At 40.8% G+C, this 27,395-nt stretch overlaps 1 protein-coding gene across 1 annotated transcript in view; it reads right to left on the bottom strand.

Annotated features, from left to right (window-relative positions):
• LOC139217519 (1-phosphatidylinositol 4,5-bisphosphate phosphodiesterase beta-4-like) overlaps positions 1-27,395 on the bottom strand; it is a 62,661-nt gene that overhangs the window by 29,230 nt on the left and 6,036 nt on the right. Inside the window, exons 3-4 of the mRNA XM_070848844.1 lie at positions 18,050-18,116; positions 2,456-2,553 (exon numbers count right to left, since the gene is read on the bottom strand). Of these exons, the coding sequence (XP_070704945.1) occupies positions 2,456-2,539 (84 nt within the window). The 5' untranslated portion in view covers positions 2,540-2,553; positions 18,050-18,116. The remainder of the gene's footprint in view (positions 1-2,455; positions 2,554-18,049; positions 18,117-27,395) is intronic.

The raw sequence follows: 27,395 nt of genomic DNA, 5'->3' as shown, positions 1-27,395 counted from the left end.
ACCCATGGAAACCAAACATCAGCTATATCTTAAGTCACTGATTTTCAATCAGTGAGATAATGTTGAATGAAACACACACACACACACACACACACACACACCGAGAGGAAGCCCTTTGGCTGTTAGCATAACTGATCAGACAGGATCTCATTGACCTTTGACCTTCCTGCCTCTGGACTTGTCAAGGAGAGGAAACTCATCTGAAATATATCTCACTCCAAGACAAAAAGTAAATGAATTACTGGAAATCTATAGAGCACTGAAAGCCTTCTCCACTGCACTGTACAGAGGCAAAGCATTAAGTATACACCGCAGTTAGATAACGAGTGACAGAAAAGGACAGATACTACTAATAGTACCACTGTTTCTATTCAAAGAGAGGAACGACATCTTTACAAAAACATTCAGGGACACAAAAATGCTCCTACAAATACTGCATACTGGATATTCTTATTTTGGAAAGGACAGTAATAACCTCATGTAGCACTGAGAGACTTCATATAATGACAGAAGCCCCATATAAAGCTTTGAATTGCATCATATAGGAACCTACACGGTGACACACCTGCACATTGCCTGTCTCTAACATTTGTCACTCGATGGGGAATATTTTGTGGAAAGCATCCATGCTGTTTAGCATGTTTGTCTGCATGTGTTTGTGTGCAGGTCTATGAGTGCCCGTATGAGAGGGACTGATAAAGAGCATGTCTATGTCTGTGGGTGGACTTGGCATACGTCATTTCAATTGAGGCAGATGTCTCCTGCAGGCTTTGTATTTGCCAGGCAACAGAACTATTCACTCACTTTCTACTCATAAACACAGTGTACCTCCACTCATTTTTTCCTACAGAGATTCCCGTGTTTGACAATCATACAAGAAATAATTATGTACTCGTCAGATAAAAGAAAGGATAATATCAGTAATTAGTATTGTTACGATATAATCATTCATTAGTGAAAAAATGCAGCGGTAACAGAGTAGTGGTATGTCCCAGCTGACATAATTCATTTTAACTTTTCAGGTGACTGGCACAGGTTGACCTTATTACCATTCAGGCCAGTTCTAGCCACGTCCTGCCTAAGCCTGGCTCATATTCACAGCAGCAACACACTGAGGACTTTCTTCAGAAGCATGCCGGCCCAGTTTCATGGCTCACTTTGACATGGCTGTGGATTTGATGATGCTTTTTCCTCCGCTCTTTCAAGTTTTCTTCTCTGCCTAAGAGGGATCCTCCTCCCCCCACTGATGCCCACATAAACGGAGAGGACTGAGGGGATTTCCTGATGTGTGCAAGGGTGCGTGTATGCATGCGTATGTGCGCGCGCTTGTGTGACACACTTTGCCTTTGCTCGGCAAATGTCCTAGCTATGTGTCCTGATTAAGTTAGTCAGAGGAAACGTGGGCAAAAAGACAGGAAGATATAACCGGGGTCATAGATCCAGATAGACACATTGGAAAATGGATATTTGGTGACACTGATGGTTGGTGAATGGGTAAATATTTGTCTACATCTTTAATTATATTGGTATTGGATAAACAGGTAATACATTTGCTTGTGGCTATAATTGAGCAATAATAAAACTTTGGTTTTTAATTTTTTTCCCAAACAGCTTTTCAGTGATTTATTTACATTTTAGCTCAGTTTTTATCTAATGGTGTCCATTATTTCATTTTAGAGTTTTGTCTTTTGTAGTCTACAACTACATTGTGGTATATAAATGTGTACATACATTTAACACTATTAACATAGTGATACTGATTTTAAAGATTTAAATGGTGGCACTATGAGCACTTAAGGATCTCTGTTGAAATCTCAGGATTTATACACTTCTTGCTCACCAGAGCTCTATTTTTCCACATTTTCCAGTACCAGTAAAGAAAATTATTACTGGTCTGTGGAAGAATGCCATCACTCATTGAGATCACCTAGAGGCACTGCAATCTTGAGGGCTTAAGACGTCAGTGAACGTCTTGCAGACAAGCAGCCGCCCTGCTGACACTTCTTAATGAGGCTGATCAATGTGGCCTGCCTACAGCTAGAGCTCTGACTACAACAATGACGAATTAGGTTATAAAAGAGATGCTTCTGGTACGTGTGTGTGTGTGTGTGTGTGTGTGTGTGTGTGTACACTAATGACAGACCCAGGAACGGTCATTAAGGGTGAGGGATGATAATAGGACAGAGCAAATAACCTATGTTGTTATCAACAAGGTTAACGACAAACTCATACAGTTTGCCACACAGGCTCAGCCTTCATATGCTCATTAAGGATATTAAACTTTAATTTTCAGCTAATTCGAAAATATCATGATATACTGTAATGTATCATGAATCTGGAGTGAACAGGTTAAGTGGCTGCTTATTTTTCCATTAGGAGTTGTTATTAGGATTCTACAATGCAGAATAATTACAGAAATAAAAGTATAAGGACACAAGAAATGCATCATATTTACCTCATCAAACCGGTCAAAGGAGGTGCCTTCCTGCATGAACTCAGGCAGGTGCTTCTGCCAGTTGAACTCGTAGGACTTTGTCATGGCTGCTCACAAATCTGAGACACAAACAGAGGAGAGAAAGACAGATTCAGAAAGAGACAAGCCAATAGAGAAAGAATTAGTGAAAGAAAACTCACGGCCAAGTGCAAAGGATCATGGAGGTTTCAAGAACATAACCCATGCTACGTAAACAAAGACAATATCTCCTTCCTCTTCCCTGTAGGCACAGAGAGATGCTGAATTCACTGAGCATGGCTACTGTACCTGGCCCTCCAGGGGCTCATCCAAAAATATCCTCTCCAGAGAAGGAGAATAACTACATATTACACCATTTACCAAACAACAAGATCCTCTGCAGGGGGTTATTTTTGGTTAAACACATGAGTAGAACTTGGATGTTTGAGAGAGAAGGTGACAGCAGATGCATTATGTTTGTGAGATTACCGGCCACTGGCCTAAAACACCTCCAGAATAGGAGTTTGACGGTCCTATAAATATCTTGATGACAAATACTGGATGGCAAATAACCCACAATTGGTCTTGTGTTCGAGAATAACGAATACTAATTAGCAGCTCTCAGCATTACAAGCATTGTATGTGGGCTTTCAATGTGATCCACTGTATTAATGTTTGAGTGGCACCAACAGATGAGGGAAGACAGTAAAACTGCTCTGCAGTCGCACACAGAAAGGCATGACTTCAAGCAAAGGAAAGAGTGGAGAGTTTAACAACTGATGTCTGCATCAACAGCACTAAACTAATGGGAGTCTTTACTTGTGACAAAGTGTTACTAAAGGAGATATAGGCACAGTCATTATGTTATTGCATAACTATTTAGTCGTACTTCCACAAAAGAACTATGCACTTGGACACAAAAATACAAAATTCAATACGATGTTTCTTCACCAGACGTATTGTATCCAACATTTCAGCTCTAAATCTCATTACTCATTATTAATCATACATGTCTGAAATCAGCTTATTTTGTTTCTAGTCGTGACTTTTCGGCCTTAAAACATTAAACTCCCCACACAAACTCTGTGGGCTTTTATATTAGGTAGCGTGATTTTAAACAAAGTCAGTGACAAGATAAAAGGCTAGCCTTGGACTAGTGCACACAGATATTAATGGAAATTCTTCTGTAGAAACAAATCAATCACTGCAGTCATAAAACCTAATTTTTCTTGGCTCCTAATCACAATCACTTCATTATGCAGTTGCTGGCAGTCCTACGGCAGAACTTTTAACACATATTTTGAATCTCACCACAGCCCTCTTCCACAGCCTCTCTAATCTCATACCTTATTCAGCCTCACAGTATTTCACTGCAGTCTTTTAACCAACAGGACATACATTGCTTGGCTGTTAGGATGCAGTCCTGAGTTCATATTTGAAGGAATGGAAACCCTGGCGAGAAACTGCCAAAGGACAGAGTTTTGTCATTCTAGGAATATTTTAAAATGTTTTAAATGTTTATCTTGGCTTTACCCTTCATCCCTCACAAATGTTGTCAAAGTGATATGCAGTAGGAAGTCTCTTACATAGCTAGAGTTCACTGTGAAAGATGCTGAGATACCAGAATCTCCACCAGTAGCCTCTCTACGTCAGAATACACTGGAGCAGTAACATGTAGAGTATAACTAGGTGCGCTACATCGTAACAGGACAACCCCTGGATGAGACTGAACAACACTGGTTGAGCAAACCTCAAAGTTAAAAAGTATCCAAGGGTGAAATTTTCCATTAAGGCTACTTTTATCTCGCACTTGGCCTGAAACAGTCTGGATGTGCGCTGCACTCCTCTTCAAACACAAAAAGCAAGTCAGGCTTGGTTCATGTGACACACCTGCACGTGGAGCATCACGCAAGATATCCAGCTCAGGGAGGGGAGGGGGTCCTGACAGGAAACTGTAATATTGTTGATGGCACCACCCAAATATAGGCTCTCCTTACGTCAGCCTCAAATGTGTCAGGCAAAACTGAGAGGGAGAAGCACACTTGAGAACGTGACAGGCTATGTATAGTCTAAGAGCTCAGCCGGTATCAAATCATTATGAGAATACTCTGAGGTGTGATTTGGTTTTGATAAAGAGTCGTTATAGTTTATAGGGCTAAGATTCCTTCACTGTTATAATTACAGATAGGACTTTATCTAATATACATAAAAATCATGTCGAACCAAAACAATTGTACATTTTCCAAATTGACATGGCTGTAATTTAGTCTCTAACATTGTTCCAAACGTCTACTTTAAGTGTGATTTATTTCAATGTCTTCTCCACAAGTTGTATTGGTGGAAATGTCCGTCTGCATGTGTGTGCGTGTGTGTGTGTGTGTGTGTGTGTGTGTATGTGTGTGTAAGCACCCTGCAGTTAGTGTAGAGATTGAAGTCCGACATTTCATGCAGAAACCACCCATTTTCCTCCCGGGGATAAACAGAGGGGAACTGGATGTTGATGGGTGAGATGACAAAGAGGGAGGTAGAAGGGGGGGTGATACAGAGACGGAAAGACAAACGGAGATGAAGTGCTACAGAGAGATGGGAGGAGAGGAAGAAATAAAGGCAATGGGGAAATCAACGGGCAAAGACAGAAAATAGATATATAAAAATACAAAGCAAGTAAGAGGTACGGAGAGGTGAGAGACAGAAAGCTGGAAGAGAGAGATGAGAGACCAGGGTGACATGAGAGGCGTAGTGATAAAATAGAACAGTAGTGGGCACAGAGAGATGGACAGCTGTGTGTGACAGAGGCTGGCTGGAGAGGTTGGGGGACACGGTGGGGAGTACAGCGGGGGATGTCTGCTTTTGATGTGGGGAACACGGATCAGAGACAACATCAACAGAGGCAACAGAAAACTACTAGCTGGGTGGGTTCCAATCCACCCACAGCATGACAAATGCAGACGAGGAAAGTCTTTCGAGATGTCTGTGGGCTGTCATCAAAACACAGAGTGATTCAGCCTGCACAATTACTGTATACAGCAGCTAATAAGAGGTAATCGCACCCCCATGTGCGGGTTCATTAAAAGACATCTACAGCTCCTTTCGTTTGCTCAGCTCATATTTTGGGTTCTGACCCAAAAGAGTAGTCTGCTCTACGTCAAAGCGCTACAGGAGATGGAGCAGCCAGGCCAGGTCAATACACCCAGTGATGTACGAAAAAGGAGCCAACTTCGTCAAACCCAGCCTTCGACCATCTGTGGTATCCTACCAGGGGACCATAACAGACACACACATGTCCTGTCAGGGGATTGAAAACACAGATGCACACTTCCTGTGGAGATAAAGAACTGAGGCCAGGCAGGGTGCCAATAACAGAACTCATAGGGAGAAATCTAGCGTAAATAGGCTGCACCCCGTCTGGATGATACTAAACCAAATCTGAAAGAAATTACATATATTCTTAAAATCAGATTTAAAATGATTCAGATAGGACAAATCGCATGTCTAATTTGGACTAATTGGGTTGTGCTGTCCTGTCTGATGTTAGCCTAGATCTTGCCACTCTCAACAGTATGCATTAGATAACATTTTCCTCAGCGGGATGAAATCTGTCCAATAGCAGCGCTGCACACTGAGGTTCTGTAAGGCCATGGCAGCGCCCACGTCGGGCCTCTGAGCTCCTGGACGTGTGAGTGTGCACGTGAGGAGCTGAGGGAAGCTGAAGGAACCGAGTGAGGTCCGAGCCCCCTGTCCAACCCCTGACAATGAGATAATTACGATAGATAGGAGCCCCGTGAGGCCCACTGCTCCCAGCCTCCTCATCTAAAATGGCAGCTAGGGTAACACCCAGCGGTCCCACACCTCATAAACTAAAATTAGGCTACAGCTACATCAGTCAGCCAGTGGTGGAAGGGTTGACTAGGGACAGGCTCAAATGGACACAAGCGAACAACACACACAGTCAGGAACATCTGACAAGGCTGGCACAATAGCCAAAGCTCTCCTTTACTTAATACCTGTTGTGGATTATGCATTACACGGCTCCAACATCACAAAATAACACATTTTACAGCTCTGTCTAACCAAGTGAAACCCCAGGAAACTGAGGGAGAAAACAGTCCTCTTTAGTCAGGCATGCTTTCATGCCTCATTTGATCTTACAGAACAAATAATCACCTGATGTTTTTAGTGTTACCATCATCATGAACTCATTTAAAATTACCCCATCTAACCCATCTGAGCCAACTCCTTGGATAGCACTGCTAAAATGATATTCAGTTATAAGAAATGAGGATCGCCTAAAATCTCTGCCAAATCTCCAAATAATCTGGAGTCAAAGGAGTTCACAGGAGTTTCATTTTCAAACAAACCAGAGTACTGGATTCAGAGACACCTGAATTAAGATTTATGGGCCTCCATATACAGTGCAAACAATATAGTTACAATAAAAGCTATAATAATACCATATAACAATAAATCAAGAGCATACCATGTTCATTACTGATGTTTCTCATACCTTTAATGTGGCCTTGACTAGGATGATAGCCAGAACACTACAGTATGTACTGTATGTGCAACACTATAAATTACATGCAGTCTCTGCACACATTGCACCTTTTCCTCACATACGTTTAGAACCTTTTTGTGCACAAATGGTATCTCAATCTGAAGTTTCAGATAATATGAATTTCATATATATTTATATTTATCAGAGTCACTAGTCTGTTATCATTATGCAAATCGTTCCAATGAACCTTGCCAATCCAACCGCTGAAAGGAGAAAAACTGCAGCATCAGTGCCCAATAAAAAGTATTAAAATAAAGTATTCAAATTCCAGCTAAACATAAGTTTCCTGCTGTCTTCTCCCTTTGTAGCCTCAGAAGCAGGAAAAACATAGCTTCTTTGCTCAGTGTCAGACTTTATCTGAAGCAGCTGGTCCAAGTTAGAGCACAAGATAAATGTTACGAATAAGATGGTCTTCATCATGCATTTTGACAAGGATTACCCAGGTGCTCGTTGTTTCACCATTTATGGCCTGACTCTAAAAAAATCCTAAAGTCACAGTCTCAGTGCTGAATCTAGGCTGAACCAAGCTCTGCTTTTATACATACACTGTATATTGGGCCTGTGTTATCTTTCAGGACTAAAATGATGTAACCTGGCGGCTTAACAAAAAGACAGGCAAAATTTAATACAAAATAACAGGAGAAAACCACAGACAATCAAAAGCAAAGGAAACTACTCTTATAGTGTCGCACTAAAAACTACTTTTTTCCACTTTTGACAGAATTGGCAAACCGATTCTTCCTACTTTGATTAAACCATATATCTCCTGGACCTCTCTAGTGAGCAAAAAGAATAAACTAAAAACTGATTGCCTCGTCTGCGAGCATGAGAAAATTAATTTTTAAATGCTCTGCTAATGAGCATCTTAAGATAAACAAATGTGCATCATTCTGTTTTGCCACACAATACAATACTATACCCGTGAGTGTTTTTGATGTCCTTAAGGTCCATTACATGTGCATCCCTTTCAAACATAGAAGAAAAAATGTAGAATAAAGGTCACTTAGTGCCGATCTTTACTTGTATTCATTCATGTGACCATTCTAAGAGAAAATGACAGATCATTGTTTTCACCTCAGGTTTCAGATATCCGCATTTTTATTAACTCCTGGGACTAAGAATGCTTTTGTCCTCTCTAAGTGACAACATTTTCTGGTTTATCAAATGCTGCACCCACTCTCCGTTTCCATGACATTAATCAGCAGGTGAAGCCAGGTGAGCGGTATCGTCTCTAATTGCTATTAGATTGCAAACCTACTTCAGCAATGAAGAGGATGTGTGGATTAGAAGGAAGGACACAGGTTTGGACTGTGTGCACGTGCACATTTTCAGTTAGTCTGGGTCATTAGACGTCTTTTCAGCTTCCATGTAGGTGGATCTGTGTGACTTAACAGAACATAAAGTAGTTAGATGTCCCACCTCAGATGTCAGTGAAGACCAAGTGTGTACATTCTGAGAAAAGATCCAACTAGCACCATAAAACAGCTGTGTAAATGTGTGTAACAAGGTACGGGGAGGTAATGCACTGGGACTAGGCATGTCTGATGGCTTCCCAGCATGCACTGGTGTAAAACAAGCATCTCTGTTATCATAATTGTGTGTGTGTGTGGCCATATTGCTACTGTTATTGTGATCTGCAGTTTTTCCGGTGCCGTTCACATTTCCACATTGTTGTACCATTAGTTAAATACAAGTGAATGTGATTACAAAATGAAGTGATTTTGTGTGCACGATTATAGAGATTGCCACCCTTGGCTGTGATCTGATGACTCCATGCAACATTCATTGTAAATTCAATTTCACCTTTAAATTGCATTACATAAAAAACCCATCTCCTTGCTAAAGTTTTTCCTATTTGTCTGGACCAAATATGTCTACATAAAATACTTAACAACTATAAAGTAATATTGTTCTATATTTCAATCAAATGTGCATCATATCGCAGCACATTTGCCACGATGTTTCCTTTCAATCTATTGCAGTATCAATAATCTTTCAAATACACAGTGTTGGCTTACACAAAAACTGTGTTGGCAATAGGCCTGAAATACATCCATGATTATTTGTCTGTGTAATTTCTACATTAGTGATACACTGACAACACATTTCTCTGGCAGGCCTCTTTGGACTGGTGGCGTGCATTCATTAACAAGTGGTCGTTATGTTTGTCAGATAATCAGTAATTCTGTTTTTGGCATTAAAACTGAATTGAGGAAGACAAGTTTAACACTTGATTGAAGTGTTGCCTTTATTGTTGTCTACGGTTTTAGAAATTAATCAAATGGTCTGAGCTGTATAAATATGCCCTTATACTGAACTTACCTTACTTACTTTCTAATACTGTTGTTATTGTTCTAATGGAACACAATATAGACAATCAATAATCTGTCTACATACTCTGCTTACATAAAAAATGTTGCGTCACACTTTTCAGTGTTGTCACACTGTACTACTACAACACCCACACTGCTGGGTTAGTTTTAGAGAAAAAACAAAAAGGACCAACTAAGTATATGTGTGCAAGTCAAACATGATGCAACACTAATGTCTGGCATGACAGCAGCATGGTGCAAGTTTGTTTCATGGCACATGTACACATTAGCACATTATTGTTTCAAGGCTGCATCCGGGTCGCTAATCTTAACTGTACATACGACAAAGTGTCCTCATGTCCTGTTATGTGTTTGTCTAGGGTATTTGACTTGTCTTGCGGCAACAAGAGTGTAGAAGTGAAGGCATGTAACACACTGATCCACTATTTGTACATACACAAGGCTCCAAATATGCTGACCAAGTCTAGACAGAAGTGCTACCGTTATCGAAGTATTGCAACACAGAGATGCAACTGAAAGCACTAAAAACATTTTCATTACACACTTCGTCCCTGTATGCATGTCTGCTAAAAGGCATGAACGGATAAAGACATAACGTTTCCTGTGTGGCCCCCCTAGACAGTTTCTTAATGTGCCCCTCCTACAATAATACCACCGGTCTTCCTCTCCCACTCTTTGGTTCAGAGCAGCCCTTGAGACTGAAGCCATCTTAGGACAGACACATCTTCCATCTCACCTACAGACTCTCTGCTACCCAAAACAAATCCACTGCCACTGAGGACAATTTTTCTCATGCCCATCAGAACTGTTAAAAGGGCCAGGATGTGAACCTTCATGTGTTTGTTTAGTCGCTGTGACCTTCTATGATAGTTAACACATCCTCTTCTTCTCTAAAGAAGCAGGCACAACTTTTAAATTACATAAAGAAAAGAATTCAGAATTTTGATGCATTGATGACTAGTCATGCACTGACTATGTGGTGTTTTAGTCATCATATTCCTCTGGAGATCACACTCAGCTCTAAACAGATGACACTGATCATTTCCCACACATTGCTTCTCTCTAGCACCCTTGTCAGTCAACACAACAAGGTTGTTTACTTCAATGCACAGAGAAAAAAAACAAAACTGCACGGGTTAAAGGTCAACTCCCAATGGGGCTACTTATTCTAACCATACTTCTGTGGCATTTGATAGGTCTACAACAAACTGCATTTGTATGTACAAAATACTGCACACAAGTAGCAAATCTGCAGGCAAAGAAGACTCATTTAAGTTTGGAATTGTACGTGTTGGCAAACCATTTGTTCCTGGTTTAAGCCACATTTTAATTTTCAAACACAATAATCCACATAGAACTCTGCAGACTGTTGTGGGCTTCAGTAAAAGTATACTGTAAAATAAAATTTGTATGTTTCATTTTGCTGGATGCATTTAGTGTCAGTTACTTGTATATTTAAGTTTATGGGATCATTTAAGTTTACATGTAATAATAATTCTAATGGAACCAAAACTGAATGAACCAACTGCTTAAGATGTTTAAGATATTCATAACTGTGTCAGCTGGCACTTCCCATAAATCTCTTTGTGCCAAACTACAATGAATGTTTCTTCTAAAATATTACTTGCTTAATGACTCTTTACTGTCAAACTGCAATGAAACAACTACATTAATAATTCTGCAGCATCACATCATATTGCAATTATAATTGCATTTTAAGGATTAAAAATTAAACAGCACTTTGGCAGAGAATTTGGGAAAAAAAAACTAGGACGTCTTAAACTACTCCCTACTCCCGAAAGAGGGAGACAGACTGAGGTGTGGAGAATGAAGGGAGTGAATATATACCTTATACCTGAGCAGTGTGATGTATGCAAAAACACAGATGTCTGTGTGGTTATTTTACACTTCATCATATTTGCCATTTGTCGTTTGTCCGCTCATTTAAAAGTTGGAAAAGTACCAACGCATCGTATTGCCACTGAGCTTGCATGTCTGTGCTACTAGTCCCTGCCGAGAAGAGAGCCCCTAGAGAGTGTGCATACAGTACACACACCTGCAGGCAGTACACTGAAAGCTCATTTTCAGGCGACTCTTCAGCAGCCATGTTGGTGTGTATGTGACTGTCAGTGAGATGTTAGACAAAGAAACACCCCACCTCTACAAACAGTCCATTTAGCTAAAACAGGACATAGTTTGTGGTCTTGTTGTAACCAACTACATAACAGCAAAGAGTTCCTGTCATTCTGAAACCCAGTTGCTCATCTACACATAAGACAAGAAAAAAAATAACTGGAACTTATAATATATTGCAATCCAACACAATATTGCCACAAGCTATCATCTCAAAATGTACAGTTTTTATCAAATCAACACATTTATGACAGGTTTAAGTACGAATTTAACAAAAGCTTCACAGCAGTAGGATTTATCTGAGCTTTTGGATTGCACTACATTGAACAGGTGTTCATGAGGCATGTTTACAGTATTCAGAGAAAACACACACAAACAAACACACACACACACACACACACACACACAGAGTTGTGACTTCCGGTAAGACAACCACCAACCAGGATATACAGGAAAAAAAAGGTCACACACATGCACAATATCCTGGAAGCAAACCTCAACAGGTTGCCCTTCTGAAGTGACATTGATTCAAGATCGCAGACAGACTACAACATTCAGGATGTGGCAGTTTTGTTCAATTGCATTACCATGAATTAGATTAAACTCTGCCCCATCAGATAGAATCCAGTTAGCAGAAGGGTTCATGTTTGCCAATGCTTTGCTGCCCATGCCGTGAGACACAGAGCAATACCATAAAATTGCTACTGTTTACACTGTATTTAAGTAGTCTTTAATTCAATGAGAGCCCTTAGCAAAGAATACAGTGTTTTTATAACACAGAGAAGACCTCTGTTCTCTGAGCAAACAGCGCATATGGCAGTGAAATCAATGTTCCTATCGCCTGCGTCTGTTTCTACATTTAACCATTAAACAGCAAGGTACTCTAACAATGGACAGTAATTGCTAAGTAAACATGTACTTACCTTAACAAGGATGGAGATCCTGTGTGTGTGTGAGCCTATGTAAGATCTCTGATTTCACTGGCTTTCACACGTCCTCAATTCAACCCTACTGAAGCCAAATGAGGCATGCCGATTTGTGGGCTACTCGTTACCACACAAAACCTGGCATGCAGGGAGCAATTTCTGAACTCTGAGTGAGGAGAGCTGTGGGACGGAGTGAGAAGAGGAGTGAGCGGAAAAGCTGAACGGTGAGACCGACCACTAATCACTACTGAAATTCCCCTTTCGCTCATTTTAATTGATCCACATTTGGGCTCCACTCTGCTCACTGACAGCTGAGTGTCAACTGAGGTTTCTATGGCCCCTCCAGCAGTGCGTGACTTTGTGTGTGCGCCTGTGTGTGTGTGTGTGTGTATATGCATGTGGCCGGATATGTCTCTGTCAATGTTTATTGTGGATTAACCTCAGAGAGGCATCTTCTCAATGAGGAGGTCTGGTGTCCGAAGAGTTTGTTTTTGTCCCATAACTCATCATAAATGGAGCTGGCAATTGGCTAACACGACTAGATTGTGTTAGTTTATGTCACAGCTCCCAGAAGCGAATGTGTCAAGCTGAGAGAAAACAAGTGAATACTGTAAATCACATACAGTCAACACCCTGTCACGATTTATGGGATAATTGCAGGTAAGGAGTGTTCAGTGTCCACATAACTATAATGGTTTACAGCTCAGAGCCACTCTTCATATTATTTTTCCTACACTACAAAATGTGCGACATCAATTATGGTAGTTTCACCAGTCATACACACTAATTGAGAAAAATGTCAATTTTAATGATGATAAACCAATTTTCTCCAATTAAAAATTCTGTAACCCTATTCAGTGCGTGTAATTATCTGCCATTGTCAAGGAAACTAAGCTTGAAAAAAATTCCACTGTCTAGTCTTTAGAGTTTTACTTGGAAAAGTGGAAAAGTCTCACACTATGAGCAAGATCACACATTAATGGAAAATTGTTCCCTCTGAGGAGAATTGTGGATGAAAGAGATATAAAACAAATGATAGTTAATAGAGATTAAAAACAAAACTCTAATGTCACTTGGCTGATATATGCTTTTCTTGGCTGGTATGTACTAAAAACTGTGATCATCATTTGTTTCTGCAGGATTGTGGATGAGGAAGTATCATGCTGTTGAAGGGAAGAATGTCTTTTTCCATGCCAAATGACCCTCTTCTACCCTCTTCTTTGCCTTTTATAGTTGAGGATCACCCTGCTCACTTGCGCTCCTCGGTCGCGGGTTACATAATTAACTTGAGCCTGGGATGGAAACTCTCACACACTGACTACCGTGCCCGTGCACGAGCAGAACATATGTGCACTTAAATTCCACACATTACAAATGTCATGCATAACATGTGCACAGGCATCGATATGAAATATGACATTCTCGCATTCAAATTCAGAAGTAGGATCTCGCTCATTTTCAAACACAAGACCTCTTGTCAGGTCAGTTTCCACGGTTCACTCCCAATGAACAGCAGATGAACATGTAAATTAGTTCATAAAACACAGAACCATACTGGGACACAAACACACACACATACTCAAAGAATTCTATATTTAGGCATCCACATCCACCCCTGCCAAATTGAGTTACACAAAGAATTTAACACATGGCCTAATGGACGAAGCATCCACCTAATAAATGATGGCCTAAAGCCTTTGCCAAATGGTGGATATTAGAGTGTGAGTGTGTGTGCGTGTGCGTGTGCATGTGTTTCTCAGATAGAGTCTGCTAACCAAAGGGCCTATGACTACCCTCACTGAAGGAAGGAGGTGAGAGAGGGGTGAGGGCTGTCCCTGGGTTATCGGCAATCTTAATCAGAGGTATTTAGAGCGCAGCATGTTTGACTGAGTGTGAGCAAAAGCATGTGCTTGTGTGTCTGTTTAAAAAGGCACTTAGTCAGGGAGTTCCCTGAATGTAATGAGGGACTGTACGGGGGCCAGGCTGACGCATTAGCACACTTAACCCAACCCTGTGACTGGGACACAGCTCTCTGGACGAAACCTCTCCAGCCATCCATAAACAGACAGCGTATCTGTATCACAACCACTTTCATTTTTAAATATAACAGGTGCACAAGGCTTTTGAAGTTAATTGGCACTTACAAGAGGGCATAACCATATCAGACTAAAACTTTAGATGGATAAAAAAACTGTATCAGCAATGCAGAAACAATTTTTACATGACTTGGGGAATCCTTATTACAGTCATGTTTTAAGATTTGTATGGGGAAAATTAGTCCAAAATACAGCTGGAAGTACTCAGTCTTTGAACAGTGATGAATATGCGCAACTGAAGCCACTAAATGGAATATGGAAAAGACCATTTTTCATGAGATGATGGTAGGGAGATGGTATCCGTGTCTGGTTAATAATAGAAACATCACACCGGAACACTGGTATTAGAAAGACTTAAAAGTCTATGAGGTTGATTTTAAACAGTGTGTGGACATACCATGGGTAGGAAAAATTAAAAGAAATAGCACAGAGGACAGATGTGAATGTGACCCCTGTGAGCAGCCTGTGTAAACGGCAGCAGAATTTCTGTTCTGATAAAATGAATCTCAATCGCTTCTGAAGTAGACTCAACTTTCAATCTTGGTCAAAGCATTAGGCTCTTATGTGGTTCTGTTATTGGCAGAAATTAGGATTTCTTTTTTACTATTTAATACAGAGTACTTTATATTTGCACTGCATCAATTTCCTGCTGTGTTGGCCTTTAACAGAATCAGTAAATACTAAAGAAGCACTTTTGGCTATTTGACATCCATGTTTTAATTTTCTCAGAGGCATGTGAGGACACAGCCAGAATGCAACTCAAGGCTTAGTCTAATCTTGGCATAAATGGATTGATGTTTCACTTGGAGGTGATGAAGGTAGGTGCAGGGCAACCTGGAAAAGTCTGTTAATTTGGGCATTGAAGTTAGATAACTGGCCTTTGCAGAGGGATGCCTGCAGAGTGAAAATATCAAATTATCCCAAAATTATTATGTTACATCACAGATTCTGCACAGCACTGTGCCACGCTGTGCTGTGTGTGTGACAGTCTCATTTAGACCAGATTAGGAGGTCAAAGGTTCGGTTTGCCCTGCTACACATACCCTGCTGAGGGCTCTTTGGGGCCAGGTTTGCCCAAACATGGTCAAAAATAGTGAGGATACACATGCACACACACAACTTATTCTGGTGGACCTACGTCTTCCAAGTCTGAGAAGTCTCTGAATTTCATTAAAAAAGGATTCGATTTCCCTCAGATAAACTCAATTCACTTAGAGTTCACCGTTTGTGCTGGCTACTGAAAAATGGCACCATAGAGTACCCGAGACCGTATAACCTGAGGGTTTGAAATGTTTGAAATTCGTGGATGCTCAATAATACATACTCCATTTTGAAAGAGCATTGTCACATTAAAATAGTGAAAGATGCAGCCTCCCACCCATTCTCCTCACTGTCCATCTCAGAGGGGGACACAGGGGATGAGGGATAACCCGGCAAGAGAGAAGCAAAAAATTAGTAATAAATAGAAGTTTGAGACAAGGAAAACTGGGCAGGAAGAGGACAGAGGGAGGGAGTAAGGTCTGCTCAGAAATATGGGATTTCTCCCACTGCCCAAATAAGTACCTATTAAAAGAGAATTTGTGCCCAGCTGAGCTGCCGATAAGGCAGCCAAGAGAAAGGAGCTGTGGAAATAGAACATGTCCATATAGAGAGGGGAGCTGTGGAGAGAGGGACCAGCAAGGGGGCAGGGGTTAAATGCTTCCCCAGAATGTGTGCTTTCCACTGGCGTAAACCCAGTGAAAAGAGTCCCTGAGTCCCTGCTGACTGACACAACCTGCAGGCCTACTGTGAGCATGATTGAGCATAGGCAGCTGAGCTGTCGCCAAAGAAATTACAGCTTTTAAATCTTTTCAACATTCAAGTACCATGTTTACCAATGTTTGAAAGCACCAATGACGAGAGACTTCATCAGATTTTTCATCAGGCTTAATAACTTTAGCCAGCATTAGTCCTTCCCACTCAGCAAGTTTTTTGACCACTAGACTGACAGAGAACGTAAGAGGACAAAAGAAGGAAAGAGGAAAAGCAGTCTTGACAAACACCCCACAGATGTTGCTCCTCTCTGACACCACTGGTTTCCATGGCAACCCTGCTGGCCAGTAATAGCCTCTAGCTCGCCTGGCTGCAGCACCGTCATAAAGACACACACACACACCAACCATACACACACAAACAGGCACATTTTAGCTTCTGAATGGGATCCTAGTGTGTATTTATAGGGACAGAGGACTCACTAACCCACCAAGGCCAACCACCCCCCAGGCCTTACCAGGGAACACACATATCTAAACAGAGGCCATCTACCCCATCATTAAAAGCCCCGGCCACACACACACACACACACACACACCCAGCCATAAAAACAGATCCACCAAGTCCCTCGACTCTAGTAAACAAGCCCTATAATTGGTGATAACAGATAGCTGGGAATTATACATTAGAGCTGGCTTGTGTGGTTGCTTTACCGGGTATGTACAAAAAGCACTGGCTGAATTGTCTTAGTAATATTGAGATGTGCACTCAGGTGACATGGAGAAATTGTGCCTTTCTCTATATTTTGCAAGGCACCATCATGAATTCAGAAGATGGTTTCCTGTAACCTATGCGAGTTAGTTCCCACAGTCTGCTGTCAACAGGTGTCCTTGGCACAAGGGCACACCCTGTTAGAGTAATTATACATGAATGCAAAATGGATTATTGCCCTTCAGATTTGAATACATCAATGTTTGATCATTTCTTATCCTTGTTAGACCAGCCTTGGTGGGTGACAGTAACTACCATATGCATTCCACCTACCATATGTATCCATTACCTAAAACTGAGTTTAAACTAAATGCACAACTGTACAAGATCAGATCTATTATAGTCTAGCATAGACAAAGAGTTTCAAGAGTGCCATGTGTTTATTTCCTCTAAGGTGACACACTCTGTAACTTTGCCTTCTTCTAAATAGCAAACAAATAATAATTTACACAGAACTGAGGTGACTTGGACCAGGTGTGGGGTTGCTGTAAGGCCATTCGGCGATGTAGTGAGATTGCCACAGAGAGCTGAAAGTGGCTATTAGTACCATAATTTGATGTGCCGAGCTGCTCTCTGACCATTCAAAGAGGCATCCAAACCTATCCAGATTTCTGAGAGTAAGAACATGAAATATCACTTGGGGAAGAGACGCTTTTGCCCTATCCCAAGAATGCTGTTTTTTTTTTTAATGCCAATTAACTTTACTTACTGTTGAAAATCTCAGTGCTAATCTATAATATCATATAATTCAACTTTAACTTTTAACTGTATATGACAGTATTGTCTGTTGGACATTTCCTAAAGTAGAAAAAACCAACAATACTAATCACATTAATACTCATCAGAGGTATGTATAACACAAGCCTATCATGTGCATGTGTGTCTGTCCATGTTCATTACCAAGAAATGATGCGGTTTTATAAAGGTGACAGCAATTTACAGGTCAAGCCAGGCAGTGAGCCAATGATTATGTAAAGAACAGAAAAACACTGAAAGCTTCTGTGCTGTATATGTGGGAGGCGTTTACTTACCAGGTAACAGACAGAGGGACAGAAAACTGAGGGGAGGGGAAACACTGGAGGACAGCACTGGACCACTCTAAAAAGAGATTCACAGAATAAAAGGGGGGGAGAGAGAGAGGGAGGGGGTAGGTGAGGAAAAATTAGTAAAGTGTAATTTTCAGATCCAGTCTGCTGCCGTCTTCATTATTCAGCTTCATCGTGTAGATTAACAATAATAATACAGATGCTCGTGATGCCTTCAGGGGAGACACTTACACGCAAACAAGCATGTCCCTACACACTGGGGTGTAATCACTGCCCACCCCCCATTCATACTCCTCATCCTATTTGGCTTGTGTAGAATTTTAATCATTCCTCTGGCTTCTGCTTAATAAACTTTTAATAGGAAGATGCTTCCCTTAAGAAAGGCTGCCTTCGTCAGAGAGAGAGGTGGAAATGAGCTGGCAAATTAAACAAATGGCACCACCTCCGCATCTGCTCTGCTGTACCTTGTGAGTGGTAGGTATGTCACTGAGGATGAAAGAGTCTACTAAGATCTTAAAATGTAAGGGTACAGATTGGGTCAAAGGGACAGACAGAGAGACGGAGCAAAACAGGAACAAAACTATACATGGAAAGGAGGATAATCCTCCCCACTTGGCAAGCCATCTTATATCCTTACAATATGTCCACAGCGAAGACAAATTCCTCAACATTTCCTGTACTTAGCAGCGGCTGTGATTCAGCTTGTGTCTCCCCTCACCTCATCATCACAGCTCCATCTTGCTTTCCCAGCGCAGGACAGGAACTAGTGGCGGTAATGGTTTCTTTATACAATCACTTTGCAAGATAAACTTTGCCAGATAAGCGTAGACAGGACAGGATAGATTCCAACAACTAAGTGAGGGAAGGCTGCCGTTCTGCAGATCATATTTACATCTGGATTATCCTAGCTTATTAATGTTGATTTTTGTAAGCTCAGTAAAAAAATGTATCCTGTGACTGACTCCTTTGTTCCGCTTTGCAGAAGGCTTATCATACTGCACATCTTTTAAATACAGTTTGAAGATGACTGACTGTCAACCTGAACAATCATTTCAGTATAATTTCAATTTTATGTTGGGTCCTCAGTTGTCTTTAAGGGCATTTCAGACAAGTATACACAGGATTAACCACAGTCTTCAATGCATTTTGCAACTGCTCATTTATGCATGCTAAGACTGTTATCGTGGAGACACGACATGCTGACATTTCCATTGTTTGGTAGTGTACACAGGCTCTATGCCTATTACTACCTGTATAGCCATTTCCTGAAGGACTTGTCTTTCACAGGGGGACCATCTGTAGCGAGGCTCAACTATCTGAATTTCATGTACCCTCAAAAGACAGGGTATTAAAGCACTGTTGTTTTACCACGTTATGCGTGCTGAAAGGAAAATCTGACACTATCGTAATACAGAGGAGATGCTCTTTATTAATAATCAGGCTACGCATACTAGCAAAATAATTAAACAGCTTTATATGTAACACACATAAACAGCTTGATCTTATTTAGATTAAGGTCAGCACAATTTTAATAACTTCTACCCCTAATCTGATAATATTGATAGAAAAGTATACTCTTTCAGGTTCCATAAATGCCATTATATTTCTTTAGAAGTAAAAAAAACATAAACAGTAAGAATCACTTCCATCCCTGTGTGAGAGAGCAATTGGTTGAATGGGCAGTTACGGGCTCTATTTGATGATGTTAAACATCATCACAACGAGCAAACCTGGTGCCTTTCAGCCACCAAATAAGGCATGGACAAAGAATATGACGGCATTTAGCCACATACAACCACATTTAAAATGACCAAAGGGTTTGTTTTGAAATGTAATATATTGTTGAGTCTCACAGAGAATTATTTGCTTCATGAAGGAATCAATTAGAAATCAGAAAGTCAATATATCTTGGACAGAAAATCTAGCATTGATCCACTAAATCTATCTATCTATCTATCTATCTATCTATCATCCATGTATCACTCGCTCTCACTGTCTCTCTCTCTCTCGCTCTCTCTCTCCTCTTCATGTGGATGGGCCTCTCCCACAGTGGCAGCTTATGTGGATCAGATATTCTACATGTCAAGTGGCCTCGCTGGCCAAGAGCCGTTCACAGGCCTCTTCAGCCAGGGGAGAGGATCAGCGGGTATGTTCTGCACCAAAAAAGGCAAGCCATGTCACAGATGCAGAGATATTTATGTTCTACTGTCTACAGTTGAATCGAGTGAGAAAGACCGATAGACAGCTGCAGTATATAGATGACAGACAGATATGGTACAAAACAAACTAAAAAGATAACAAACCAAAAATTCAAATGCAAGGATTTTAAACACGTGGTTCAAAAATAAGACAAAACAGCTTGGCTAACATAGAGGTACGTTTTCTGGAAGAGGCGTGAGTGAAAAAGCTAATCACACTGATTCTGCAGGCTGGGTCCCCTCAGGCAGATCACAGCCTGAGGGCCTTACAGCAAAGACACCTCTGGGTCTTTAGCCTGGACAGTGGGACAGCTAAAAATGAAGATTCATTAAGTTCTATCAAACGCTCTGTAAAGTAGCAAGGGTCTGGCCACAAAATCCCTTACAAGTCAACAGTGAAAGTCATAAATCAATTCTTCCACAATAGCACAAATTAGAAATTTCCAAATTACTTTTTGTAGTTAAAATCCTGGTGGTGGCTTAAACTGAAGCTTTTTGAAGACAGGTAAAAGACAGTAGTGACCTTCCACACATTGTCAGCATTAATAGTTTTATTTCAAGTACAATGTCATTGAAACAAGACCGAACTACTCTAGTAACAGAATATTACGCAACAGTTTTCAAAACTGAGACCACTGTTGGTTCTTGAGATGCTGCTGAGTTAAAATGTAGGTATAAGCTATGCTACACTATAATTTTCGATCTATTCATAGATTTCTATTAGTAAGTCTTGTCTTCTGTCAGTACAGAAGAGCTGCACTAGCAAACTAAAGTGCAGAAGTGCTACCATGGAAACTCCCAGCACCACTGCCAGTATAGTCCAACGATGGCTACACAATATCAAACAAAGGGTGGATGTACTTTGCTACCTGATAGGCTCTCTCCCTCTACCCTTCCTGGCTGTGTGTGTGTATTTTTAGAGAATGCTATTCCAAGTAACATCCAGCAGCGCTGTAATAATTCCTTTGATTAGGGCAACAGGTAAGAGGCAGGTAATCTCACCCCTGCCTGCCAGAGGATTTAAATGGCGTAACCATCATCACTCAACCAGTGACAGCTCTACAGGGGAACCACACAGGGGTGCTGATTAAAAGGACAGCACTGTTAACACAGCCAACCACACAAGCTCCCGCAGGTATCACTAGATGGGATATGGCAGGGGAAGTGACATTATCCATGTTACCTGGGATAGCCTAATCTAAAAATAACATATGTGCACATACATGTTTACACACACATACAAGGAAAATATGGTTGTAAAACAGTGACATTACTTATAATGCCTAGAATAGTGTCATTTAAAATAAACATGTATATACTGTAGCTTTTTATTTTTATATAGCGCATGAAAACATAATAACTGGAAGGGTGGTGGCCACCAAAATGTCCCTTATAAGCTAGTTTAGATGGAGGAAGGAATGACTGAGTGGATCAAGAGCTAAAAGCATATGTCCCCGCCTCAGGAAATCAACCCAACCTGTAGCCTGACATGCAGCTCTCTGTGGGACTCGCTGTTGGCTTCTTCGCTGCCATGAACAGCACCTGTCAGAGCACTGAGAGGATAACTCTCAGGAACATGTTATCCCTGATGTCAGCCATCTTCCTCTTTTATAATGCCCTTTGGGGAGTCACTGCGAAGGAGACATCAAACAACAATAATTCTCTGATTGAAGGAGCACTCTGAGAAAATCCCACCCTCTGTTTATCATGCAGCTGTGTCCCATAGGATGGTGCGGTTTCTGAGGGGGGTTTAAGCAGGGTCACCAGATTGGAAAAGACTGAAGCAGTGAGACCTAAAAATAGGGAGGTTTTTTCACTGTAACGCTGCATCTTCATTTTTTAAAGCGTGACTCTGTCAGATAGAAATCTAGGCAAATAAGAACACTAAAGAATGATTGAACTGCATGAACAAAACTGAATGCCTATCATTACCACTGTTGTATGACTTCAGAGTTAGATGAGAAGATTGACACCACTTTCATGTCTGTATGGTGAATACGAAGCTAGCAGCCAGTTAGCGTAACTCAGCAATAAAAGAAAGACATGAAAGGGCTACATAACTAGCTTTGTCCAAGATCATCTCCTACTGGTACCTCAAAAGCTCACCAACACATTATATATTGTTTGTTGTTTGCTCTGTTGGGATAAGGGTCATCGGCTTGGTTTCTAAACCTACCAAAAAATGGGAGAAAAACAATAAATAAACTGCGGTCCACTACTTATGGACGCATTGCATAATCTGCAGCTGGCTCTATTATCAGTGAACTCCTAACATCTATGAAAGGTTTTAAAATTATGAAACACTTGGAGAGGTTTTACTTGAGCTTTTGTAGTTGGTATTTTTTAAAACATTATGATGATAATTGCATTTTCTGTATACTATTTATTATGTGAAATGTGCCCGGTGACCACGTCTAATTGCATTAAAACACATATGGCTCCAATACAATACATGATTTCTTGTTTTCATGTAAAAATACATGATAAATGGCATACCAACCAAAAAACAAGCACTGGCTTGAATTGAATGAATGACTTGAAACAACTCTCTTACTTACTGTCTCCTCAGTAGTACGTGGGTGAAATTGAAATGGGAGGTAAAGACAAAAGGAGAGGCGTCCTGAGAGAGGCAGAGAGTGATGTAGGAGGAGAGAAAGGCAGTCAGACAAAAAGAGAGATGCACACGCACCGAAACATCTCACATACACTTTGACTTTTCAATTTTTTCTTCTCTCTGTGATGCAGTCGGGAGGCAGCTCCCTGAGGGCCGCAGAGAGAGTAAAATCCAGGCTGAGAGAAAAGGTGAGAGGGAGTTTTTCTACTTAGTGAGTCAGAGAGAGAGAGAGCACAAGAGAGAACATCACTCCTTTCGCCTTGGAGAGTGATGGACGACCGTCTTTAACAAGGACAAAATTAGATCCGGCTCTCTGTACACACACACACACACACACACACACACTCTGGGAGAGCACTTCTCCCCTTCAACCAATGTGCTGGCTAATTAGTGGATCACATTAGCAGCGACAGAGTCCAGGATCCAGGGCCTCTGTCACAGGGACATGTTCTTTTATGCCAATGATAGAAAACCATTCAACCTCAGCTAATACTGACAGCTATGATACAGCAAAATTTGTGCTGCTGGGACAGGGAACACTGTATAGATGAGGCCTCTGCGGAGGAGACAGAGCTCTGCAGAAAGCTGCCCTTTTCAGACATGTAACAGGTAAATATAATCTGTTGAAGTAATGCCATTTTAGCTTTTAAACTTAAGTCCTAAGTTGTTACATAAATATTCCAATATGACTTTACTCAAACATGACATGATTATTAAGGATAGAGCTGTAATTCATACACAGTATTTGGCGTCTGAGAGGGAGCGTGGCCCCTGCTAGAGAACAGCGGTGAGAAAATAATGACACAGAGAAAGAAACAAAAATGTTCTCTGTTCTCTCAAATACCTTTGCTCACAGACTAGTTTTCATGAATTCACACCCAGTTTTTGCTACAATTTACATTTACAATTTGCATTTTTTTCAGCAATAGCCGTTCATTGTATGTACATTCTGTTGTTAGCTCTCTATACAGTATATTAGTTGTCATTGTTACTGGCAGAGTCTTCCATTTCCGTGCTAGATTCAAATTGCCTACCCATGTACGAGGAGTACACAAGAAACTAGGCACGCATGTTATCCATTTCATCTACATCACCCTCACTGTTTACTCTACACTCTTCTAACACCATATCAGAGCCGTACAGAGTCAGTAATGCAAACCAAGCATTTCCTAGTGCTGCAGCTTAACCTCCAAAGTGTTTAACTGATGAAATACAGGATGGCCGTTATTGTCTTGAAACCACAGGAAGTGCGATCTACAAGATGCATCTACAAAATAATATCTATCACAGCTGTTAGATCTTGAGCCGCAGCTGACTGTTGACACCACCAACTCTTCAGCAAGGTAAAACTTTTATTGAATATTCTTCTAAGCAGGCTGCACTGAGGACAGTTTAAATTTTAGAGTGTGACCCAAGGTCCGACGATTATTATGGCCCTCCAAGTCTTCTGAGAAAAAAAAGAATAATTTTTGCTGAGGGTTGACCTTGTAAAACCACCGTCACTTTTGCAGAAAAGTGAAGTGAGCTTATTCAAACCTGAAACTGACATATAAAATTGCAAGTAGTTTACATAATGGTGTGCACGTCTGGAAGGAGTTCAAGGACTTGAGTGGAAATAAATACAGCAATCTCTTTCAGTGTGTTGTACTACAATGAAATCAGTCTTTTCTCTTGTTGTTGATTCATACTCTGGTTACTTGTATAATTGATATTTATTAGCAGGGGGCTGCATAAATAAAATGATTGAGTCAATTTCAACTGAGCCAAGTAAGATAAACTTTGTTATGAATTGATGTACCACCTCTTTGTGGCTCCATTTGCAGCTGATGTTTTCTGTTCCTTAACTTCACTGCTTTCTACGAGACCTGAGTCAGTAATGGGGCTCCGAAACGATGCAAGTTGTAGTGCTGTTTGGAAAAATTGTATATATGATATGCGATATACGCAGTATATGTAATTCTGTTCTTCCTCACGTGCTATAATCGTGTCATTCAGGGAAAAAAAAATGGTTCCCAGCAGTTGCCTAAGTAAGATTTACAGCACTCCTCTTATGATGTGCTTTGATTGTGACACTTTTCTAAACTTTACATTACTTCCACAGATTGTTATGATAGCCATCTAATGGATTCATGTGCTAAGCCCCGAGGTTTGTTTAAATGACATGCAAGAAGTGCCTGATGAAAAATGGCAAAGGGGCCTTTGACAAATATCTGGCATTGGTCGGGAAATCCATTTGAGGAAACTGTTTGTCTGTAACACTGCGTGTTTATACTCAGCCTAAAAGTTGTTTGTTTCCCCCAGTCCTAAAGTCCTAAATCCACTTTGTCTTTCAATACATAAAACAAATAAAGACATAAATTAGGCCCGTATTAAATACTTCATGCTGTTCTACTCAGGGATATCTGCCTAAAACCAGGCGTTCCCTTGCAGCCATTAGATTATGCAAGTCAATAATAAAATAGAGACAATTATGCTGTGCTCTGTATTCTGCATTTCAACTTAGCTGAGCAGGATAAGTGATAAGCTCAGCTGCTAAATGTTACATAATTGCTTGGACTTGTTATCTCGTACAGTAGTGGGCTGATTAAAGATGCTCTTCTGGCACATGCCGCACACACACACACACACTCACGCACACGCGCACACACACACACTCTCATACACACAAAACATCTCTTCCTCTTTTTCCCAGACAGACAAGAGCAGTGCTGTAAAAAGAGGAAGAAGCAACATTCCTGCTGTTTATCTAGTCATCTGATCTGGCTAGCTAGTCATGTGTTTGGAGCTGTGTTAGAGGCTCGGCAGCTTGCTTAAGGCTAACCCTAGCCTGATGTATTCTGCTAGGTTTTCAGTGGCTCATCTTCTTCTTTCAAACTGATCTCTTAATGTGAATTAGTTGCGTCCAGTCTGAAACGCAGACTGCACTGTCACTGTCACGGCTAGAGAGGTTATTTGAGACCTCTTTGCATTTGTAGCTTACTGGTTTTGTGTTTCTGGGGAAAATGCTTGTATTTGTATCTGAAAACAGGCTTCTCATCACACAACCAGCACAGAGTTTCTCTTTTTCCTCTGCAAAACGAAGCCTTTGTTGAAGAAACCCTCAAACCACGACATGCTCTACATTAGAGGTGGTATCTCTGGAAGGTTTGATTTGGTTTGTTCTCTTTATGCCACACAATCAATAAATCAATACATATGTAGAAAATAAACAATCAATCAACAGGAAAGTGTTTCTAAAGGTTTATTAATTTCACCCGTCAAATAATGATAAATGTACAAATTATTTTGCTGACTTCAATGATCCTCGTCAGTATTGCAAAGCCCTATTCTCTCCTATTATTGGGCTGGCTGGGTAATAATAGCAATCCAGGAGAGGATGGTACAAAATCAAGTTTTGCATTCTGGAGCGAAGGTCGACAGTTTAATTGGAAGTGCAAATTGCGTTCACATGTATCCCCAAAGTGGAATGAGCCATGGGGAAAGTGAATGTGCACACTGTAATCGTGTGTGCATTTAAAAGGAAGGAGGGAAGAATCAAAGAGCGTAGGGGTGGTTAATAGCTCTCCTGTTCAGTTCAAATGTATTTTTAGAGCCACGTGTTCAGCAGAGCTACAATTATCATCACTGAGGTGTTGTTTTTACTCTGCGAAGCCTCTTTCACACAAACCAGGATGCTCCGGCAGCCTGCTACTGAATCAGCTAAGCTAATGCTGCCAATTTTTTGTTAAGGAAGAGTAAATATTGACTTGATGACGGCAGCTCACATCAGTTGGTGTGAAAGTAAAGAGTCTCCCTCTCACTTTGCTCCTCGCTCTCCCTCTCTCTGCTGCTGCTGGCTGAGAGTCTGCAGAGAATACCCCTGTCATTATATTCACCCTCCAGCCACACTTACCCTTGTAGTGAAGACACGCTCTCTCATCGTTGCTCTCTGTCTTTCTTTAAGCAGCAAACACTGTGCTTGCATATTAATCTACAACATCTGGACCAGTGGGCGCTGGGGTTGGGTTTTGATCTGTTATGTTGTATTTGAAGCTGAGACTGATAGAGAGGAGTTAATATGTGCAGAGGGCAATGTTGGGTTTTACTGAGTCTTTTAACAGTGTCACAGGCTGGTAGAACTAAGCATCCATGATGACATAGTGTTTCATGTAGCATCTGTGAAGGTTTTCAATGGACATGCACTCAGAGTGACCTTGCTGGTTATATCCTAAAAACGACTATGTTCTTTGACTACAAAAAATAAACTGAGACTAAATCAAGTCCAGTTACTGTGGCTTAAGTAAATGTAGACGTTCCAACTCTTCATCACAACTAGTCGCGCAGTCCTTGAACCTATATTCTTGATAAGTGAATTGCAGATTTAGTCTTAACTTCTCCCTTATGTCACTTTTTTTTTTAATGACAAAACAAGCTGCTTCAGCACAATTAAATGACCATGAAACAGTTTTGGTTTGTCATTTTAGAGGGGCCATTTTCTACTTCTGGATCACATTTACAAATGCATTTCTTTTGAAAGCAA

Source organism: Pempheris klunzingeri, chromosome 18 (genome assembly GCF_042242105.1).
Source record: "Pempheris klunzingeri isolate RE-2024b chromosome 18, fPemKlu1.hap1, whole genome shotgun sequence".
NCBI classification, from domain to species: Eukaryota; Metazoa; Chordata; class Actinopteri; order Acropomatiformes; family Pempheridae; genus Pempheris; species Pempheris klunzingeri.
Note: the sequence above shows the minus strand (reverse complement) of the source record. Positions and strands in the feature narration are given on the sequence as shown.